Raw genomic sequence first — 20,678 nt, forward strand, 5'->3', positions numbered from 1 at the left:
AGCTCAAAATATATTGGATAACTTGTAGGATTCACCGTAATTACAAATTCAATCAATCCATGATGATCTCGAGGAAAATGTAGGTGGTCTGACTAGTAAGTTAGTGGGTGAAACCAAAATTGGTAGAGTTGCACATATTAAGGAGTATTGTCAAAGCATGCAGCGGGATATAAATAGACCAAACATTTGGGCAGGGAAGTGGCAGGTGGAGTTTAATCCAGTCAAATACGAGATGATGCATTTTGAAGATCAAATTCAGGTGCGAATTATACAATAAATGATAGAACCCTTGGGAGCATTGACGTACAAAGGGATCTGGGTGTACAGGTCCACAGATCCCCGAAAGTGGCAGCACAGGTAAATAAGGTGGTCAAGAAAGCATAAATCATGCTTGCCTCCATCAGCTGGGGCACTGGATATAAAAGTTGGCAAGTCATGCTACAGCTCTATAAAACTTTAGTTAAGCCACAATTTGAATATTGCCTGCTGTTCTGGTTACCATACTACACAAAAGGATGTGGATGCTTTGGAAAGGGTGCAGGGAAGGTTTACCAGGATGTTGCCACGTCTGCAGGGTTTTAGTTATGAGGGGTTAGATAAACACCAATTGTTTTCACTGGGAAGACGGAGGCTAAGGGGCACTTAATAGAGGTTTACAAAATTATCAGAAGCGTAGATAGCCAGAGGCTTTTTCACAGCGTGGGAATGTCAACTACAAAAGTGCACAGAATTAAGGTGAGACAGGAAAGTTTAGGGGAGAAGTAAGAGGAAAATTTTTCATACAGAGGGTGGTGGGTACCTGGAACGCACAGCCAGTGGGTTGGTGGAAGGAGGTACTCTAGCAATGTTTAAGGCATATCTCGATAGGGGCACAAACTGGAGACAAACAGGAGATGGAAACCTCATATAGGCAATAAGTGGTGGGCCTAAATAAGGATTAGGAATCGGCACAGGCTTGGTGGACCAAAGGGCCTATTCCTGCACTGTATTTTGTTGTGTTGTATTGTATAATGTATCAGTATTATGAACATAGTGATAAACTTTCCACCAAACAGACAAATCTATGCTTTGTTTCTCAGCTAAAAGGTATCATTAAGATGGATGCCAATTACAGGAGTTCAAGACTTTCATAGCTAAGTAAAGTCCTTGCAGGTTCAAGAGGAACTTCTGTATCATAAACTGCATCTCTCCTGAGAAACTCCTCTGAAACCAAAAGCAGGGCTAGAAAACAAAAGCTGGTGGTAAAGTTTACCAATAGTTATATCAATACGAAGCACCTCATTATGGCTCATGGTGACACCTTCTTTGTAATACCTCAGGTTAGATTTTTCTGAAGTGCAGAAACCTAATAAACCTAGGACTGGTAACCTGACATATGAAAGAAATGATTTGCAACATTTCAGAAGCTTCTAAGCCATCACCTAGGGAAAAGATCCCAGAAGATTACAAAGATTACAAAATCTTGCTTATGAATATCATCTTGAAGTGGATGAAAGTTTGAGGCCAATGTAGCAACTGCTAAGGAAAGTTCCAGCTGCGCTCAAGTCCAGCCTGAGAGATAAGGTAGAAGAACTGGAAAATAAGGGAGCAGTCAATAAAAGGAACTACAGATTGGATTAGTAGCACGTGAACAGTGAAAAATACCATGGAAAACTAAATATAGAAAATAGGTCCAAAAGATCTCAATAATTCCTTAAAGAGATCTTGCTACCCTGTGCCAACCACTGAAGAAATTTTATCACAACTTGCCAAGACAAAGATCTTACTGCCCTTGATGTAAAGGGTGTTTAGAGGCTGGATGAGGGCAGTAGTTTTCTAACTGCATTCTGGATGCCATTCAGGAGATACAGATGGTTGCCTTTTGATGCTACCACTGTTACCATAAGAATAATAAACAAAGCACAGCTTTGTCTGCATGGTGGGCAGTTTATCAATATGTTCATAATACTGATACATTATGCAAAATATTTCCTGGAGTAGAAGCTATCTGCTAGTCTGTGGAGGTATGGAAATGGAAATTAATATTCAATGGAAGTCAAGCAACTGGTGTTTGCAATGCCAGTATTGACAGACTAAAATGTCAATGATGAAGTCACCTTGCAGTGTCTTGCCTGTGAGGGAGGACTTGGAGTGGCTCTTATGCAGTAAGATCAACCAAATGCATTTGTGCTCAGGGCAATAATGTAGATTGAATAATGTTATGCTCAGATTGGGAAATAGTGCATGGCCATTATCTTTTGCTCAGGAGCAATTTAATCAAAACCTGTTTGAGAGACAAAGTGACATTGGAGTACGACCACAAACCACACACAGCATCTTCTGAAAAGCACATACCTGCTTCAAAGCATCTGCAAAGAATGTTTCCATAGGTCCACAGTTTCCCAACATTGGAAAATGATACAATTTCAGCAATAACAGCTATCATAGTAATAGACTTACCACAGAAGTGAAACTCCCTAGATAAGGATCATCCTCACTAGAAAAAGCAAATGCTAGTTGAACAGCCAATGACAGTGCTGTTCACATTCACCATCCAAAAACATGCACAATTTAAAAATTACGCATGCAATGCAAGTGCAGAGAATGATAAAAGTGAGATTGACTAGGATTAACATACAGTTTTGTTAATTATTATAGTTTTCTTGGTCAACCATGCATTTTGGGCAAAATAGTTAAGTTACAGCTGCGATAACAAGGTGTCAAGCTGGATTACCACAGCAGGCCAAGCAGCATTGTAGGGCCAAGAAAACTGATGTTTCGGGCTCAGACCCTTCTTCTGAAAAAATATAGCTGTAATTGGTTGTGTGTGCAATCTTTTATTATGTACAGGGTGATGTGTAGGAGAATGCGTTTGTATGCAGAGCATGGGCTGGCTTGCTAGGGTCAGGTGACCTTTTGCTCTGCTGTAAGTGGATTCACTTTAATTTGTAAAAGCCATTAAACACACTATATGAAACAGTGGAGGCCTCTCATCCAACTATTCCATCATCCAGCTGACAAGGCTGGCAGGTACAGGATGTTTTATATCCTTTCGGGTTCTTGATCACTTTTTCTGAGCTTATATACTTCTGTTACAAGAATCTGGCTCCCTAACAATGCAGCAATCGTTTCTCTGAAACAATGAAATTATTTATTCAATGAATTTTATCCTAAGTCAATTTTGTCCCAAAAGACCATAACTATTTCTAAAATATATTATTAATATTATCAAGGCATCTAATTCAAAAAGATAATGAATGTTGGAGCTCATTTCTTAGAGTAACTAACTTGCATATTTTCATTGAATTAATATTTTAAGATCCAATTCCTAATTTATCTATCAAGTTGAGCAGTCCTTACTATACAAAAATATTATTGACCAAAACCTTAAACAAAACAGATGCCTATCAACAGAACTTTAAAACACAATAGGCTATAACATTAATGAAACATGTTTGCATTAATATAGAAAACAAAAGTTTTTAAACTTACATGTGAAGTGACAGTGATGACAATTTTGGTAACAGTTTAGTTAAAATAAAGTGGTTGAAATCTGCACACTATTTCCAGATTTTAACTGTTGTGAAATGTCAATAGTCGGACATGTGAAAATAAGTTTCTAATATATAATTGATATAAACTGCTGAACTGCATGGAAGCATTTGGCCTAGTACAAACAACAGAATCAGACAAAGGACGCAATGTACTAAAAAGCATAATTTTCACAGATAATGTTTTCTTCACATATCTAAGGCTGTGGTTTGAATCTAAGTCATGGGCACTTTTCTTCATGTGTAATTTTCAAGTAGAATGGAAATAAAGCACCCACATATTAGAAAAATGGGTACACTATATACTGTGACACACAATGTGCACTGTCATTTGGTTCAGCAGTGAAATGACATTGGCTTTAAAAATATATACATATGCTTCCAGACAGGACAAGATGGTGGATTGGAAAATGAGAATAAAACGCAAAAGGGAAGAGCTAATAAACTTTGCAAGATTGCAGCATGATAGAATTTGCAGTTCAAGGTTAAACGGCCTAAGCTGGGAGCACAGCATGTTTTTGATGCTTTATATGGCCACTCCTTTCCAAATGAAAAAAGTTGCATCTTTCATTCTGATAAGTAAATAGACAACCATTTCATAATAAATGATCAACATCTTATTCCTTCTTGGCTTTATCTAAAAATGAACAATGGCAACAACTTGCAACAATACTGCATGTATTAAACTTATTGAGCATCTAATGTTGAATCAATTTGAATACTTGGTTAATTTCATGTCATATTGGTGGGATACAAGACAAGACCATCAGATAGAGGAGCAAAATTAGGCTATTGATTCTGGTCCACCATTCGATCATGGCTGAGATGTTTCTCAATGCTATTCTCCTGCCTTCTCCCTGTAATCTTTGATCCCCCTACTAAACAAGAAACTATCTATCGCTACACTCAATAACTTGATCACTACACAGCTTCCTGCAGCAATGAGTTTCACAGATTAACAACTTTCTGGCTGAAGAAATGGTAGTCAGCAACTAGGGCAGCAACTATATATTCTTCAGGTCTAGGGTCAAGAACACAAGCAGTAGAATCTTTCATGATGGATTCTTTATACCTATTGCAGCCACAAATAAATGGCAAAGTTCCTTCAGCATTTGTTGTACAATGAGTGATAATGGACTCGATTTCATTTTAATCACCAAAAGGTCAGGCATAACTTCCACTCAACTGGTGGGATTTTGAGCCTCCACTGGGACCAGCAAGTGAAACATAGCCCTGCACGCTGGTTTCCCTGCTCCCTCCTGCTTCTGCGCTATTGTTGAGGGAAATAAGATTGGGGAGGTGGGGGGCGGTGTTGGTATTACAGGTATCCAGCCAAACAGGCTCTTTAAAAGTCTCTAAGTAGGGCCTTAGGTGCCTGGATAGGGCTTCCCAGCAACAGGTCGAGATCCAGCACTCCAGGCAGATTTCGATACCCTCTTTAACTGCCTGGGTGTAAGGGCACCCCACACATCCCTCCAGCATTGGGTAAACTTTTAAAATTTAAAATATATGTCTAAATAAAGCTGTATAGAGGGCAGTTCTACTTCAAAACAGCTTATTTACTCCATACTGAAGCTGACAATTTCATTCAAATTGGAAGGTCTCTGATTGACCAGAACTTCAAGAGTTTAGCCTGGCATCCTTAACTGGATGGCACATCTCTGCGCCACCAAATAAGGGTTGACTTTATGTAAAATCAGGACTGGTTGATGGTTTCCCTTCACCTGGAAGTCAGTTCATGATTCAGAAATGGCTTTCCTGTCCTTGGAGGGAGCATCCTGCCCAATACTTCAATTCACGTGCCCAGGACAAGGATCAGTACCACCAAGAAAGACTCGGTCACTTCTAATCAGAAAAATCCTGTATACAGGAATATAGCTGGTGGAACAGAAGAGTTCCAAAGACCAGCAGACTAAATGTTTGTATCACCTTTCCTCCAATCAACCTCACATCAATCAAAGAAGACATAATATGTTCATAACACAATCATAATAGTTTTCTTTTATTGCTCATTATGTCTTTGCTGTGCACAAACTGACCGCCATTATTCATGTATGAGAAAAGTGACTGCAGTTGGCAAGTAATCCATTCATGGCAAAACACTTCAGAGTGTCAAGGTTGTGAAAGACTCTATTTAAATGCTAATACTGTCTTTTAAATCCTATTTCTGCCCCAATTCTGGTATCATGTGCCAGTATAATGTCATTTCAACACCAGAAACATTAGAATTTCAAGAATATTAATATCTTTACTGTTTTGAGGTCGAGGTGGAAGCAGGAATGCAATTTTCTAAAAGAATGATGCTCACAGATATTGATGAGAGGTTTGTAAATTGTATGTGGTATTTGGATGAAGTGATGAACCAAAGGTTGCTTTTCTCCCTTCATTTTGGCTTTCTCATGTAATTTCAGGCAGAAAAGCTTGCAAGAAGCTAAAATATTGTTTTACTGATTTTGCAGTATTCTTTTGGAAGTTATTCTGATGCTTTCAATGGTTAAACCTTCATTATGATATCGCTGTAACAACATCATTTCAGAAACCACTTCATTGGTAGCAAGTAAGATCAAGTCTCCAGAAAAATGCAACAGGTTAGATGCAAGCTACTAAGCACTCTTGCCTATCCCACATAAACAATCCCAGGACATAGCAGAAAGGGTGAAAAAAACTCTCCATGCAAAAGTGTTAATTCCATTTTCTGTATGGTCACTCTCCAGGATAATTTTCCCTCGGGGAGGGATACGGCGTGACTTGTCGCCAGCACGGTTTGATATTCTTTACTCATGTACAGAAAGCCAATCACATTTTTTCAGAGGAACGAAATGTCCTGCAGTACTACAAAAAGAACAGATAAAAGGATTGTAGCATTTTGGAAAACTGAAAAATGCTGTTCTGCCTTGGTCTGAGTTAAAACCTCACAGTAGTTAGTAGGTTCTGTACAGATGAGAGAGAGACATATCCAGCCTGAGAATGACCTCTGTGAAAACTGCTGACCCAGGGTCTGCTTTCTTTCTATTGCATTAGCAGAATCTTGACGTCAGTGCCATTTGAGGACTGCTTCACAGACCCTGCCTCACTTTCATCATTTACACACTGGAGATCATTGATAAGACAGCTTGCTGGAGTGGGTAGGAATGGTGATGGAAGATCTAATTGTTCTTGGAAAAGGTAAAATGAAGCAATTATTGTTTTTACCCTATTTCTCTCATGTTCTTCCATAAGTTTGGTCTGATTTTGTACGACTGTTCATGTACAGCATATCAGAGAGATTTTTGCTTGCTAATAGCATTATAAGAACGTGAAAATCAAACGGGAGGTAAATGCCATCTGTTGATATGTTAGGTGGGACTAGTTTAGTTTGGGAATATGTTCAGCATGGACTGGTTGGACTGAAGGGTCTGTTTCTGTGCCGTGTGACTCTATGACTCTACAAGTACCTCTAGTTCTTATGTCCCGTAAATGAACACACCAACCCCTTAGCAAGTTGCTTCTGGGTACAGATAATGATGGATGCTGCAGGTGTACACTTGCACACTCTGCTGGCAGGATACCAAGGAAACTAGATCAATTTTCATTAGCTAACGCAAAAGCAACAATACTATGAGCTGTTGTGTTAGTGGCTGAGCTGCATTGAACACAAGAAAGTTGTGTCTTGAACAATGTATTGCTAGCAAAATCAGCTGTAACATTCACAGGCAAACCAGTGCTTCAATCTGAATTTATGTTTGGATGGCTGCCTTTTGGTCCAATGTCAGCCAAACAGCCCTATATTGCGTAAAACCTTCTGACATGATGATCACATATTAGAAAGACAACAACTAGAACTTTGCCAGATTTCCTGACAACAACTGTTTTCCAAACATTTACAACATTCATCCAAGATTCCGTGAAAGCGGCACAAAAGAAACCAGCAGAGATATTTTACAATGTCTTGTTGGTAAGGAAAGCTGTAGGAATAATAGCTTTGAAACGGAAGTATTTCACTGCATGCAGAAAATGCATTCTTCTAGCAAACTCTTCAGAGAAACTTCCTGAATAGGCTTAGCTAAAAATATTGCATATTAACCATATGTTATTGATTCTAGAATGCAGGAAGGTATTTCATTTCTCAGTTTCTTTAGAAACCACAAAGCAGTAGTCCTTTTCATTCTGTTATACATCCTTCTATAGTCTGACTGTGTTTCGAGAAGGAAACATGAATATTTTTTGTTTTTTGTATTTGGGTGGGATCTTATAGGTGTCTGGGTGATGTGGTCTATTGCAAAATGTGTGGCAGAATTGGACAAGAAGTCTGGCAAGGTCCATCTCTACAGAGATGTCTTTAATGCTCTTCACAAGTGGTGAGGTGAGATTCTCACTAAGCAGCAGCGAGCCGCAGCACAAGTTACCTTATTAATATTCAGTCTCTTATCTTCCAAACTCACCAAACAAACTAAATGTCTGGAAAACTCGACACATAAACCTGAGAGGGTACCAGTTGGATTTAACAGGGCAGTTCCAAATGTCCTTCATACTGGAAACAAAGCACTACTATCTCAGGGCACCCTCCATGAGTGCCAGTCACATAAACATTGGCTTTCAACATGTATTAATCACTAAGAAACCCAATAGCACAGCTCCAAACCACTTGTAGATCTCTTCTGTACTGCAATGTACCTTGGGTTGCACTGGCAACTATCACAGCACTGCTGCAGCAAGGACACTGCATACTCAGGAACTTTCACCCAGTTCAGGGACTGGATCAGGCATCATCTCTAGGCTCTTCCCTCACTGTCATAGTGCTCATTTGCTTTGTTCTTATCTCTTCCTTGACAGCATCCCTGCTTTGTATTGCCTCGTCTGTTTGTGCTTTATTTTTGAGTCAAAGATACTGGGCTCATTATACTGTTGCTTTGCCAAAGCCTGGCACAAAGCCAGGAAGCTTATTATAGTTGGCAGAAGACCTCAGTGAAGTGACTGCTGATCCTGGGAAAAGAGGAAGTCCTCCCTATTCACCCTATCCAGCAGAATCCCAAGGAATATGCATGCAAAGCAAAAATGCTGACTTACTCCTCTCTTTGCCACGTCCAGGCCAAATGCCAGGAATCATGTAGGGCAGGTCTGGACCGACGTTACTTGCCTGGATGTGCAAGAGGCTTTAAAAGATGGTGGTAAATGCTGGGATGTCTGCTGAGTGGTGCGTCATTCTGGAAATGGAGTCTGGTAAGATGTGACAGCAATCGGACATGGAAAATACCACAGGGACTGGTAAGTAACAAGGTGAATTTCATATGATAACGGAAGAAAACTCACTAAAGGCCTCGTGGCCCAAAACCCTCGAAAATTTCACGCAACTTGAACTTAGCCAAAAGACTATAAGATGTAGCCCATATGTAACAAACACTTTTTATGGATATAAACTTTGAGTAAAAGAGAGCTGATTTGAGTAATATACTTTGTGTGTGATTTGAGTTAAATGGAATCATATTTCGGAGGTCTACGTTCATTTGAATGTTTACTAAGCAAAGAGTCTAGGGTGGACTGTTCATATGTGAAGGATACGCTGTTTGGATCTTGAACATGGGTCATTACCAAGATGGAAGAATTGATGTATGAAGTAACAAGACCAGATCACGACAATACAGGAAGAGCCTCGGGCTACAGAGAATAAAAAGAATTCACTTGAGATTTGTTGCACAGATTTCAAGAGGGTACAAGGAGAAAAAAAGAGAGTCAAGGATTCATGAGCTGACTGTGCTTTTAGCATCAGTGGGCTGAGGCAGCGTGGATATAACATTGTAATCATTGAAAGCCTCTGAACTGGGGTGAATATTTTTCAAAATGCAAGTTATGCCACCTAGAAATGGCTCCTAAATTAATCCTTCATGTAAAATGCTGTCATTCACAGATTTATTTTAGATATTAGCTGAAAGATTTTTTTTGTTTTGATGTAATAGTTGGTGAAGAGCCCAGGCATGATGTGAAGAACTCACTATACAACTTGTCCAAATGGTGCATTAAGTCAGGACAAGCTAGACTGAGCAGAGTTTGAATTGCACTAATTATCTTCTTAGCGTCAATTTACACATATTCTACGGATCTGTAGTCACATGCAGGCCTGACCAGGTTTCTCTTCCCAAAGGACATTAGTGAACCAGTTGGGATCTTACAACAACCGTTAAATAGTAACTATTGCACTACCCTTTAATTTACCAAATTTGTATTTCACCCTCCGCCAGAGCGGATTTCAAGCTTGTATCACTCTCAATTTATATATGTATTTCGAAGCTTGTGATAGCACTGGGAAAGAGAAAACTTAGGATTTGGTAGCACTATGGCTAAAATCTGGATTAAATATGTCTTCATACACAATGTTTTCCAATTGGTATTTATGGTCATCTTACCCATAGAGCTCATTTGATTAAGCAAACACAAAATTGGCATCAATAAGCACAAAAGACAGCACTAGCAAAAGGGGGAATGCTGAATGGTTTGTTGTCTTCTGCAACGACATATCGCTTTGAAACTTTTGTTTTTGCTGCTACTGGTGCTCCTCTTCCATCATTATGCAGAGCAGTGGTACTATGAAGGCCATTCTGTCAGCTTCACACTCCTGAACACAAGGGTAAGTGTTGGGATCAGAAAGATTTCACTGAGACTGATGGCACTTTGGCAAATGGAAGTCCAGATCTCATTACATAATATTTAAAGTATTACTGTGAAGAATGTCACTATGAAACTCCAGAGCACTCAGTTACACTATTGTCAGATGATTATTGGTCTGTGGTGATCCTGCTTTTTATTATTTGGCTATAATTCTACCCTTCCCATTTGATTGCATGTAACTTGTACAAATTGATCAATTACATGGGCATGGAGGTACATACAGTACAGCAAGGCTTTACATGGTGCAACCCTTGTTTAAATGATCATGAAATTGAAGAGCTACGTTCATCCTTGCTGCTGCTCTTGTTAAGCTGTCGGACTCAGGACTTAAAAGTGATGCTACTGATTAGACTCCCTCAGGCACCTCTCTCTAGACCTGATGGATATTCAATAAAAGGCAAAAGAACTGCAGATGCTGTAAATCAGAAACAAAAACAGAAATTGCTGGAAAAGCTCAGCAGGTCTGGCAGCATCCGTGAAGAGAAATCAGAGTTAATGCTTTGGATCGGGTGACCCGTCTCTTCACAGATGCTGCCAGACCTGCTGAGCATTTCCAACAGTTTCTGTTTTTCTTGTTACTGGATGTTCATCCTGAAGAGATATCAGGGATGGTAAGAAACACCTTCTTACTTGCCCTGATTTCTCTACGAGGACCTACAGGAAAATAGCAAGCAAGAAATAAAAAGGAACAATTTGCGTTTACATGCCAGCTCTCACAACTTTAGTATTTCCCAATACACTTTACAGCCAATGATGTGTTTCTGAAGTATAGTCACTGTTGTTACATTGTTATTGCTGCAAAGAGTCATTCATCTAAATGAACCCTTTTGTGGGAATACAACAAACAAATCAGGTAGAAGTGAAGCTAACTCTCCCTTAAGCAGGCCTTTGGAGACTCATCAGAAATCAAACCATAAACAAACATGGGCTTGTTGCTCATTTCACACAACTTGGTAGATTGCTCAATTGCATTAAAATGGGAACAAGTGTTAAAATCTCCAGATTCCATAAGAGAGGTGTCAGGGATTGAGAATTGGGCAGCTGTTCATCCTATCTCTCATAGCCTACCAATTTCCTGTTAAAATCTGAGCTGGAGAGGACAAGGAACGAACAAGGAAACATAGAATTAGAACAGATAAATGAAAAATAACAGACATCAAGAGGGAGATAAATGGTTTTTGAACCATTTTGTCCATGGACACTAGAGCTGCAAATCACACTGGACTCAAAATACTTTTAGCTTTCTACTGTACGCTTACTTTCTACTGTACGCTAACAAATTGTAAAGGTTAACTGAAACAACTTTAATTTATTTCATCGTCAGAGTACTTCTAAACCTTACACTATCTGCATATTATTTTGCCTTTTTACATTTCTCCATTTCACAAATGATCTCATCTAATCAAACATTTTGATTAAGGAGTTTACAAATCACTCCACCCATTTAGGCAATCTGTATCAGTATCATATTTGATAATTGTCTTCCTCTATCTCTACTTTTCTTCAACTTTTTTCCAACCTTGGTAAGATGCTGTTTATCTTTTAATCTTCTTTTCTTTTCTTTTTTATAGATGCTGAATAATCCGCTGTTAAGTTTTAGCATTTTTTTTTGCTTTCCTTTCCCAAGTTTGATTCATCCATCATGTTTGTCAATAGAACTACCTATACCAAATGAGTTGACCTTTGCATAATATCCTAACTGTGTCAGATCTGTTACACTACACCACAAAAACAGCCTAAACATTGCTCATCAAGAAAGCTCCCGAGAGACTGGTGCCCAATAACTGTCTTCAGATCTACATTACATGTTTTAGCAATAGAAAACATTGCAAGAAAACAAATATTATATTTAATCAGTTATCATCTACCATGCTATAAACAATGAAATTCTATCAATGAATTTTCTGCACTCCAATCTGGTGCCAAAATAGCCAGCATGAGAATAAAAGAACACTCACAAAGCTAAGAGTCATTTTTTTCATCTATTTCTCATTTAAATCTCATGACCACCAGGGTGATCAATTTCAAAATCCTATTAGTTCTGCTTTTGCCTGCCATTTGGATTCACATTTCAAGATTACCTTGCAATGGAGAACTGCGGAAATGAGCCCTTTTAATGTAAGATTATGAGAGCCATTGAGAAGGTCTATTTACCTAACATGCAAAACCAACCACAAATTGGACATGATATACATTTTCAATGCCAGGGGAATTTCATTAGATATTTAGGATTTGAGTCTTAAATCAGAAATAGATGAGCAATATTGAACTTATTTTGGTCAGAACATGAAAAGGCAACATCTCTTTCAAAAAACAGCAAAACAAATTGGTCTTTCTAATATGTCACCATGACAATCACAAGAATCCACAATGGACATTCAGCTGGGTTTTATAGTTGATTAACTGTCAAGTATCACAGAAACCTTAAGATCCAAGTCATTACAGCACAGAATATTTACCTGATGATATCTCCTTCAACGGCAATCACTCGCTTGATTATTTTCTGTTCTGGGTTTTTGGGTGACCTAAAATAAAAGGACAAGGTTACACATTCCGTTATGTCCTCTAACATTTGATTGGTTTAAGGAAACTCATTGAAATTACAAAACAGAAATAGAGGCCATTAGAGCCATATGGGAGCCGCTATGCTCCTTGGCATGCTGTATCAATCACAGTTAAGAACCACTGTGAAGTTTTATCTTATCAGAAACCAACTCCATCATCTAAAAAAAATACACAAAAGAATGAGTAGCTGTGAGGCTTTTGAAATAACTTCTCCTGAATAGTGAGACAAAGTAGATCAAGAAATCATTTATAGTTTTGAGATATGGAAAATTATTTAAAACCAAACTAAATGACATGTCAATCACAGTATTCCTTCCACATACAAATATTTCCATATTTTAAAGCCTAACAAACTTATAATGCAGCAGTTTAAAATTCAGTAATATTTTTCAAGAAGAGTGTCGGTGTTTTTCAAATTTTTGGACTTCTCCAGCAAAGCCATGAATTGTTGTCCACCCCAACCCTAACCTTAACCCTGAACTGAATGACTTGCCAAAGGTACCAGGGTCAACCACATTTCTGAGATTTTGGAATCATATGTATGTCAGACCAGTGGATGTCAGATTTGTCCAAACAGGCATTGGTGAACAAATTGTTTCTTTTTCAACAATCTATGATAGGCATCATGGTCCCCACTCAAGAGCAGAATGGCTGGAATTTACTTGTGCCATATACCCAAAATAAAATCTCGACAACGAAGTAAAATGTAGTGTAATGATATTGGGTCAGCAATACCGTATCATCACACAGGATGCCCAAATTTGGAACAAAGCGGGCATCAAAATATATTTTGAAATGACTAATTAGCAATCTATTAAGCTTGATAATGACCCAATAATTTGCAATTCTTCATTTCCTACTGTACATGTCAGGCATCAGAACTATGAAAACATTTGGAATGTTTCTGGGCACTCTGATGAAACAGCAGAAGGGCAGAAGAATAGGCCTGCCACAGGGACCAAGGTTGAATGTAGCAGCAGATCCTGCCGGAGAAGGTGGCAGCCTTTAATAGAGACTGTGTAAAGGAATAATCAGTCACTGTAAAATTGTACTCAACTGCAACGTGTCTGTATCCTCTCTCAGGAACAGCTATCACCTTGGATAAGTAAAGTTACATTGCGACTGCAAATAGAATCAAATAATGTTCATGTATTGGTTTGTATGTATTACATACTGCTGTTTGAATTACACAAAATTGCTCTAAGATTCTATAGGAAATGGCTGTCATTTCTCAGTATAGTCATTGTGCAATAATTTGTCAGGCATTCAAGAGGGCATTGGTTAATTTTTAGAATAGAAACGGCGTGCAGGAATTTGGGGAAAAGGCAGGAAATTGGCACGACTGGACCATGGGCTGAATGGGTTGAATGGCATCCTTCTGCAGCATAACAATGCTGTGACTGTTGGATATTTTAATTGGGCAACTACCTTCAGCAGCAGGGCATTTAACACTTTCTGGCATTTCCTCGACAGGCCTTGACTATTCAGGTTTTTAATTTTTGCTTCGGAAGTTGCTGAAAATGCAAGCTGATAACATTACAGAGACAGTAACTGGAGAGCTGGAGGCTGAACAAATGGGACAAAAGAAAAGATGTCTCTCCTTAACTAGTCATATTGATGGATTGTGAAATTAACAGGGCAAGGACAAAGAAGGAAGTGTTAATTAGAATAGATGATTCAATTTCAAATCAGGGAGAGAAAGAAAGGGAGAGAAAATTATGATGAAAAAGAGAGGCAGAACAGAGAAATAAAAAAATTCATAAAATCTCTAACAACAATCAAAACCTGAAAAAATAGTAATAGTTAATTTTAAGCATCAGAGGGGTTGACTGGCAATAATTAACAGCTATGTGATTAAAAGGATAATTAGGCTGCAACAGTAAAAACTTAATTTCTGTGGCAATTTTGGTTCAAATGTGCCACATAAGTACAGAAATCTCATGCAATTCAATCAATTTGAATGGTGAGCCAGCTAACTGGATGATTTTTTTCCCTCAAAGTTAATGGTGGAGCAGTGCAGCTATAGTAGCAACATTCTCATAATTAAATGTAACTCTACTTCTGCTTTTACCTCAACTTGTGACATGGAGAAGACACAAGAGGCTTGGCTGACAGTGCAGGCAACTATTATTGTCTGAGAACGCGTGAGCCCCACCTCAATTGACAGCTTTGGTTGTCTAACCTGTCTATCCTCCCTGGGCTGACCTATCCCCTCCCTAACTCCCCACCTACACTCACCTTTACTGGCTCCATTCCCACCTCTTTGACCAGTCTGTTCCCTCTCACCCTGTCTTCTCCTTTATCCTTCTTCTATCCGCCTCGATAATAAAAAGTGTGAAGCTGGATGAACACAGCAGGCCAAGGAGCATCTCAGGAGCACAAAAACTGACGTTTCGGGCCTAGACCCTTCACCCCTCTGATGAAGGGTCTAGGCCCGAAACGTCAGCTTTTGTGCTCCTGAGATGCTGCTTGGCCTGCTGTGTTCATCCAGTTTCACACTTTATTATCTTAGATTCTCCAGCATCTGCAGTTCCCATTATTACTTCTATCTGCCTCCCCCTTTCTCCCTATTTATTTCAGAACCCCATTCCCCTCCCCCATTTCTGATGAAGGGTCTAGACCCGAAACATCAGCCTTCCTGCTTGTATGATGCTGCTTGGCCTGCTGTGTTCATCCAGCTCTACACCTTGTTGTCTCAGGTTCTTCGGCATCTGCAGTCTGGCTCTGGCTGTCTGATCTCTGTTTTCAATTTCACGGTATTTTTTTACAAAAGCTTAAGTGATATTGAAAATTTAAAGGGTACGGATGATTTAACTTTTTATGGGCTGCAGTGAAGAGTTTTTTAAACATTGTTTTAAAACAACATATTGAAAAGTTACGAATGAATCCCTTCCAAAGCTTATTTTTATAACTGCCACTACAGGGTTCATTGCTCCTATACAGCATATTATGTGCAAATCAGAATGCAAATGCTATGGCTAAGCATGGGTGCATAAAGGGTATGTGGAGGTGAGAAGAAGGGCATACATCCACAAGGGGCAGCTTGAGAAGGACCTTTTGAATTTGCTTTTCAAATGGTTCCTCATGCAGACTACAGATAGTGACCTTTCTGATCTATGATGAACCACAAACCCCTAAAAAAAACTGCCCAAGCACTGCAAGGAGGAGAGGCCATGTCTATTTTCACAATGGAGTCAGCCAGAATGTGAGCGCAGAATGTGGGCTTGCGACCTCTAAAAGGGTAAAGTAAAAATCGGAAAACATGGGAATCTGGAATTGGATCCTGGCCAACATTTTTAAAGTATTCCAGAGTCATTTCTGACTCAGTGATAATCTGCTCCTACATCCTGTTGGCCACCTCCAAGAGCAGATAGCGAGACATGTTGATTAAAAACAGAAAACCTAGATTAAACAAAAACTGAAAGAACTGCAGATGCCGTAAATCAGAAATAAAAACAGGAATTGCTGGAAACACTCAGCAGGTCTAGCAGCATCTGTCTGGATTGAAATTAGAGTTAACATTTCAAGTTGAGTGCCCCTTCCTCAGAACTGGAACTCCTCAAAGCCTAGATTCATTTTTTTTGGGAACAGGATTTAATACAAAGCTTTCGAGAAGGGAACCTTCTGTAAAAATACTAGCCCCCATTTGTTTCCTAATTAACTTTAATCTTAAACTGTTTTTATGATGCACAGACACTGGAGATGGTCATGGAGATGTGTAAACTGAATCTCTTGTGATCTTCACTTAGGCAGATTAAAATGGGGTAGATTTCAACTTTGCTTAGGTTGGTGAGATGGGCAGCTTTCTTTAGTGTGCACAAACAACATTGTGACTGGTGATCAGTGAGCCTTTTACAAATAAGGTATAAATAAGTTCCAAATGTGAGATCCCAACATACATTGTTTGGAATCTGAGCAGACATAGTGCAAACTGAAACTGCATTGTCCATTGCAAGGAGCAAGACCAGAGAAAGGGCTCTCTATACAGGACGTGATGCAACAAGAAGAGTTTCCATGCCAGGAAATTACCAACACCAATAGTGGATTTATGTCAAAGAGAGCAAAATGAACCACAGGGAGATGAGGTGATACGTTTTTTTTCTCTCGTCTAAAGATAAAGAACCTGACCCTGCCATATTCTTTCATTAAAGACTAGATACAAAAAACATTTAAGTTACACCTGAGGGATAGCAAATTTCCCCATGTACCATGAGCCTTTTAAGCAAGCACAGTACATTTGGAAAATAAAATATTATATCATAAGTAGACCAAAGGGAGAAGATTATTAATTTTCTTGTACTAGTTGCAAAAGGCTTACTGCAAACTTGAATATCAGATTATATAAAAAAGAAAGCTAAAATGTTGAATGCTATTTATGGTATTTATTGAGCTTTACTCATTACTGGTCCATCATATGTTGTGCCTTTCTCAAGATACCAAAGGAAAATATTACCACTAATATTTGGGGCAAATAGCTTAGACTTTTCATGACATATCTTAAGCCTTTCTTTAATAATAGCAATGCATTATTATTCTCTTACATTAACAATCAGTGTAACTGTGCTTTGGTTACATTATCAGATACTGGATTGTAATAATCTCTTTCTTATTTCAATGGTAGTTTATAGAATTTGACAATCAAAGAAATTAGCAGATGTTAATATAGATATCAGTAACAGAGGGAGTGGGTATCAGACCATAATGTAAACTTCATATTTAGCTTGATGATTAGAAAGGTGACTGCTTGCTTTCTCTGCACTTGCGTGCATTCGTGTAGCTGCATTTTTCATATTGTAAAGCGATATTCAGTATCAGAAGGTGTTTCAGGAGGAATAAAGGGCTCGACTGTAGTACTGGAGTTCTGTTCCAATGCTGGGTTGTATGTTGCTTGGTAATCAGGAATTGGTTGCCAGATGCCAGGGCCTATGGATGAGATTTTCAAGGTGACAGTGAATTTAGAGGCCAATTCCATGAGCTCCATCCAATTAAAGAGAGCAAGTAGGCACCCTCTGGAGACTTCAGAGAGTTTCAAAATAAAACGTGACCACAGTGAAGTCCTCTCCTTAAAAAGTAGAATAAATTCAATCTGGTTTATTACCAATCCTTCAGCCGGCATGTAATCATCAGCAGAGAATGGAAGGCGGCATGAACTGAGCTATCAAGCATGCTTACTCAATAATACAATACCAATGATCAATTTGGACTCAGACAACTATTCATCTGAGGACCATCCATGGCTCACACACAGACAAAACCCTGAATGACAGAGGGTAGGTGAGAGTGACTGTCCTTAATATCAGGGAAACATTTGACCAAATGTGACATCAAAAAAGTCCTGGTAAAATTGAAGGTGGTGGGAACTGGAGAACTGTCCACTAGTCATAGGTAGCACAAAGTAAAATCATTGCAGTTGCAGTTATTGGAGGTCAATAATCTCAGCTGCAATACATCACTTCAGGCCAGTTTACAAGGCACAAAATCTAAACAATCTTCAGCTTTTTTTTATCAATACCCTTCTATTCATAAGGTCAAAAGTGGGGATATTCCATGACATTCGCAATGTTTGGTTCTATTTATAACTCCTCAGATAAGTCCTGTGCAACATTCATGCTTACCTGAAAAGTGGCAAATAATGTTAGGGTCGCACAGTGACAGACAATGGTCAGCTTCAGCAAGAGAAAATCTAACCGATTTCCCTTAACATTCAACAGCATTAACATTACCACATATCCACAATTAAAATCATAGGAGTTACCACTGATCAGAAATGTAACTGAACAAATATAAATATCTTTTGCCAAAAAATCAGCTTAGAGATAGGTATTTTATGGTGACTGCACAAAATCTGTCCTCCATCAACAAAGAACAAATTAGGAGTGTGAAGAAAAACGTTCTAGTTACTTGCATGAGTGTAATTCAAGAACTTCAAATGCATACAGGACAAAGCAACCTACTAGGTTTGCACCACATCACCATTTTAAACATTTACTTGCTCCACTAATGATACATAGGTGCATTAGTTTATAAAATATTTAAGATGCATAGCAACAAATCATCAAGCCTACTTCAATGGCACCTTTTAAACTCTCAATCTCTAGCAACCACAGAAGAATAAGAGCATGAGGTATATGGGAATACCACTGTCTTCAAGTTACTTTCCAACTTATACAAAATTGTGAGTTATCAATACATAATTGAGTCAAAAAATGATGAATGATCAAAGTCATGGAACTCCCTAAACTAAAAGCTAGACACTTGCAGATCCTGGAAAAATGAAACAAAAACAATGTTCTGGAAGTATAGCAGCATCTGTGGAGATCGAAAAGGAGTTATTGGCCAAATTACTCTGATAGGGAAAAACAGTCTTTGCAGCAATATAGACAAGAGTTATACTTCAGGACTATGCAGTAGTTCTGACACAGCTGACTCCAGGAACTGCTCTGGAAGTTGAAACTTTCAATGAGCAATTATCTGGTGTCTAGAAGCCTCTGCAAAAGTCTCCATATCTGAATTGGTTCTAACAGATTCAGCTTAATAGTTACCCAGGAGAAAACTGCAGGAACTAAAACCTACTCCAACCCTGGAGTAACGATATGTGGAATCTTGTAGGGTTTTGAGGTACATCGCAAGACGTGTGGTAGAATTGGGCAACAAGTGCAGCAAGGCCTATCTCAACATAAGGAGCAACTTGTACCACCTGCTATGTTTTCCATGAGTGATGTGGGGTGATTCTCTTCAGACAGACAAGTTTTGCCAAATATCAATGACTATTGGTTGTTGAACACCTCATTAACAGATCTCATAATATTCAACCAAACTCACCAAACAAGTTTGAAAATCTGGAAAACTTCTCCGTGCAAGTAACTTGGAAAGGTATATTGGTGAAAGAATGAGTGAGGAGATGAGAAGCTATTCCTGAATGTTCTGAGTTGCAGTGAACTGAAATGCACTCCCTGAAATGGTAGCAGAAACAAATTCAATGGTAATGTTCAAAAGTGGATTGAATATATAACTTGAAAATGAAAAATCTGAAAGGTTATGGGAAAAGAGCAGAAGATTGAGATTAATTAGGTAGCTCTTTTGAAGAGACATGCTGGGCTGAATAGATTCCATTTTTTTTGCATAGTTCTCTGACTCATAGTTCCTGTTTATCTGCCGATTAATTCGATTGGAAAGAGAGGATGGGGATTTTTTTTCTTTTCGTTTTGCAAACAATACACCAGAATGTGGTATTTCATATTGATGTTGCTCTGCTCAAAATCCCGTTTTGCAAGCAATAACATATAGTGACGCTGGTTCAATACTTTATGTATCTTGTATGCCTTCTGACATTACATCTCGCATATTTACTGCCCTCCTCTGCCTATTATCACAATGACGTACATAACCTCAATAACTGAATAAATAAGATAGTAGAGGGTAAAATACCAGAAAAAACACAGTATGATTTGCTGCCAAAGCTTAGTTTTTGACATGTTTCATTGCATGAAACACATTGAAAACTGAACAGGACCATACCAGCACATAATAGAAGTGTCAGTATCAACCAAATGTATCAATAGAACATTTTGTAAAACTAGCTCAGTCCAATTATTTTAGGAATATTTATAAGCAGAATTACATTTAATATAATGATCCCTTGAAATGCATTGCATTAATTTAACTTTATAGCAATTCTTACTTTAAATTTAGTTTAAATATAATATTTGATATCACTTCCATATGATTCCAAATAGATGCCCCAGAAGATTAATAGTTAATTATTAAGGTGGCTAATGGATAATCAGTTAGTATGAGATGTTACCTAATTTGGCCATCCTTGTAAGTACCAGAATAATTAACCTTCCAGACTGTCTCATATTCTAAGATGTAATGAATATAATAGTGCTGAGACAAGCTTAACTGAATATTAGAATATTATAGCTAATAGTAATATTTTGC

General features: G+C 38.4%; 1 protein-coding gene across 4 annotated transcripts in view; it reads right to left on the reverse strand.

The window, feature by feature from the left end:
* Positions 1-20,678, reverse strand: part of immp2l (inner mitochondrial membrane peptidase subunit 2) — a 507,249-nt gene that overhangs the window by 184,231 nt on the left and 302,340 nt on the right. For all 4 annotated transcript variants that reach the window (XM_048548871.2, XM_048548870.2, XM_059652429.1 and 1 more), the window contains exon 4: positions 12,632-12,697. In XM_048548871.2, coding sequence (XP_048404828.1) covers positions 12,632-12,697 — 66 coding nt within the window. The remainder of the gene's footprint in view (positions 1-12,631; positions 12,698-20,678) is intronic.

Source organism: Stegostoma tigrinum, chromosome 18 (assembly GCF_030684315.1).
Source record: "Stegostoma tigrinum isolate sSteTig4 chromosome 18, sSteTig4.hap1, whole genome shotgun sequence".
NCBI classification, from domain to species: Eukaryota; Metazoa; Chordata; class Chondrichthyes; order Orectolobiformes; family Stegostomatidae; genus Stegostoma; species Stegostoma tigrinum.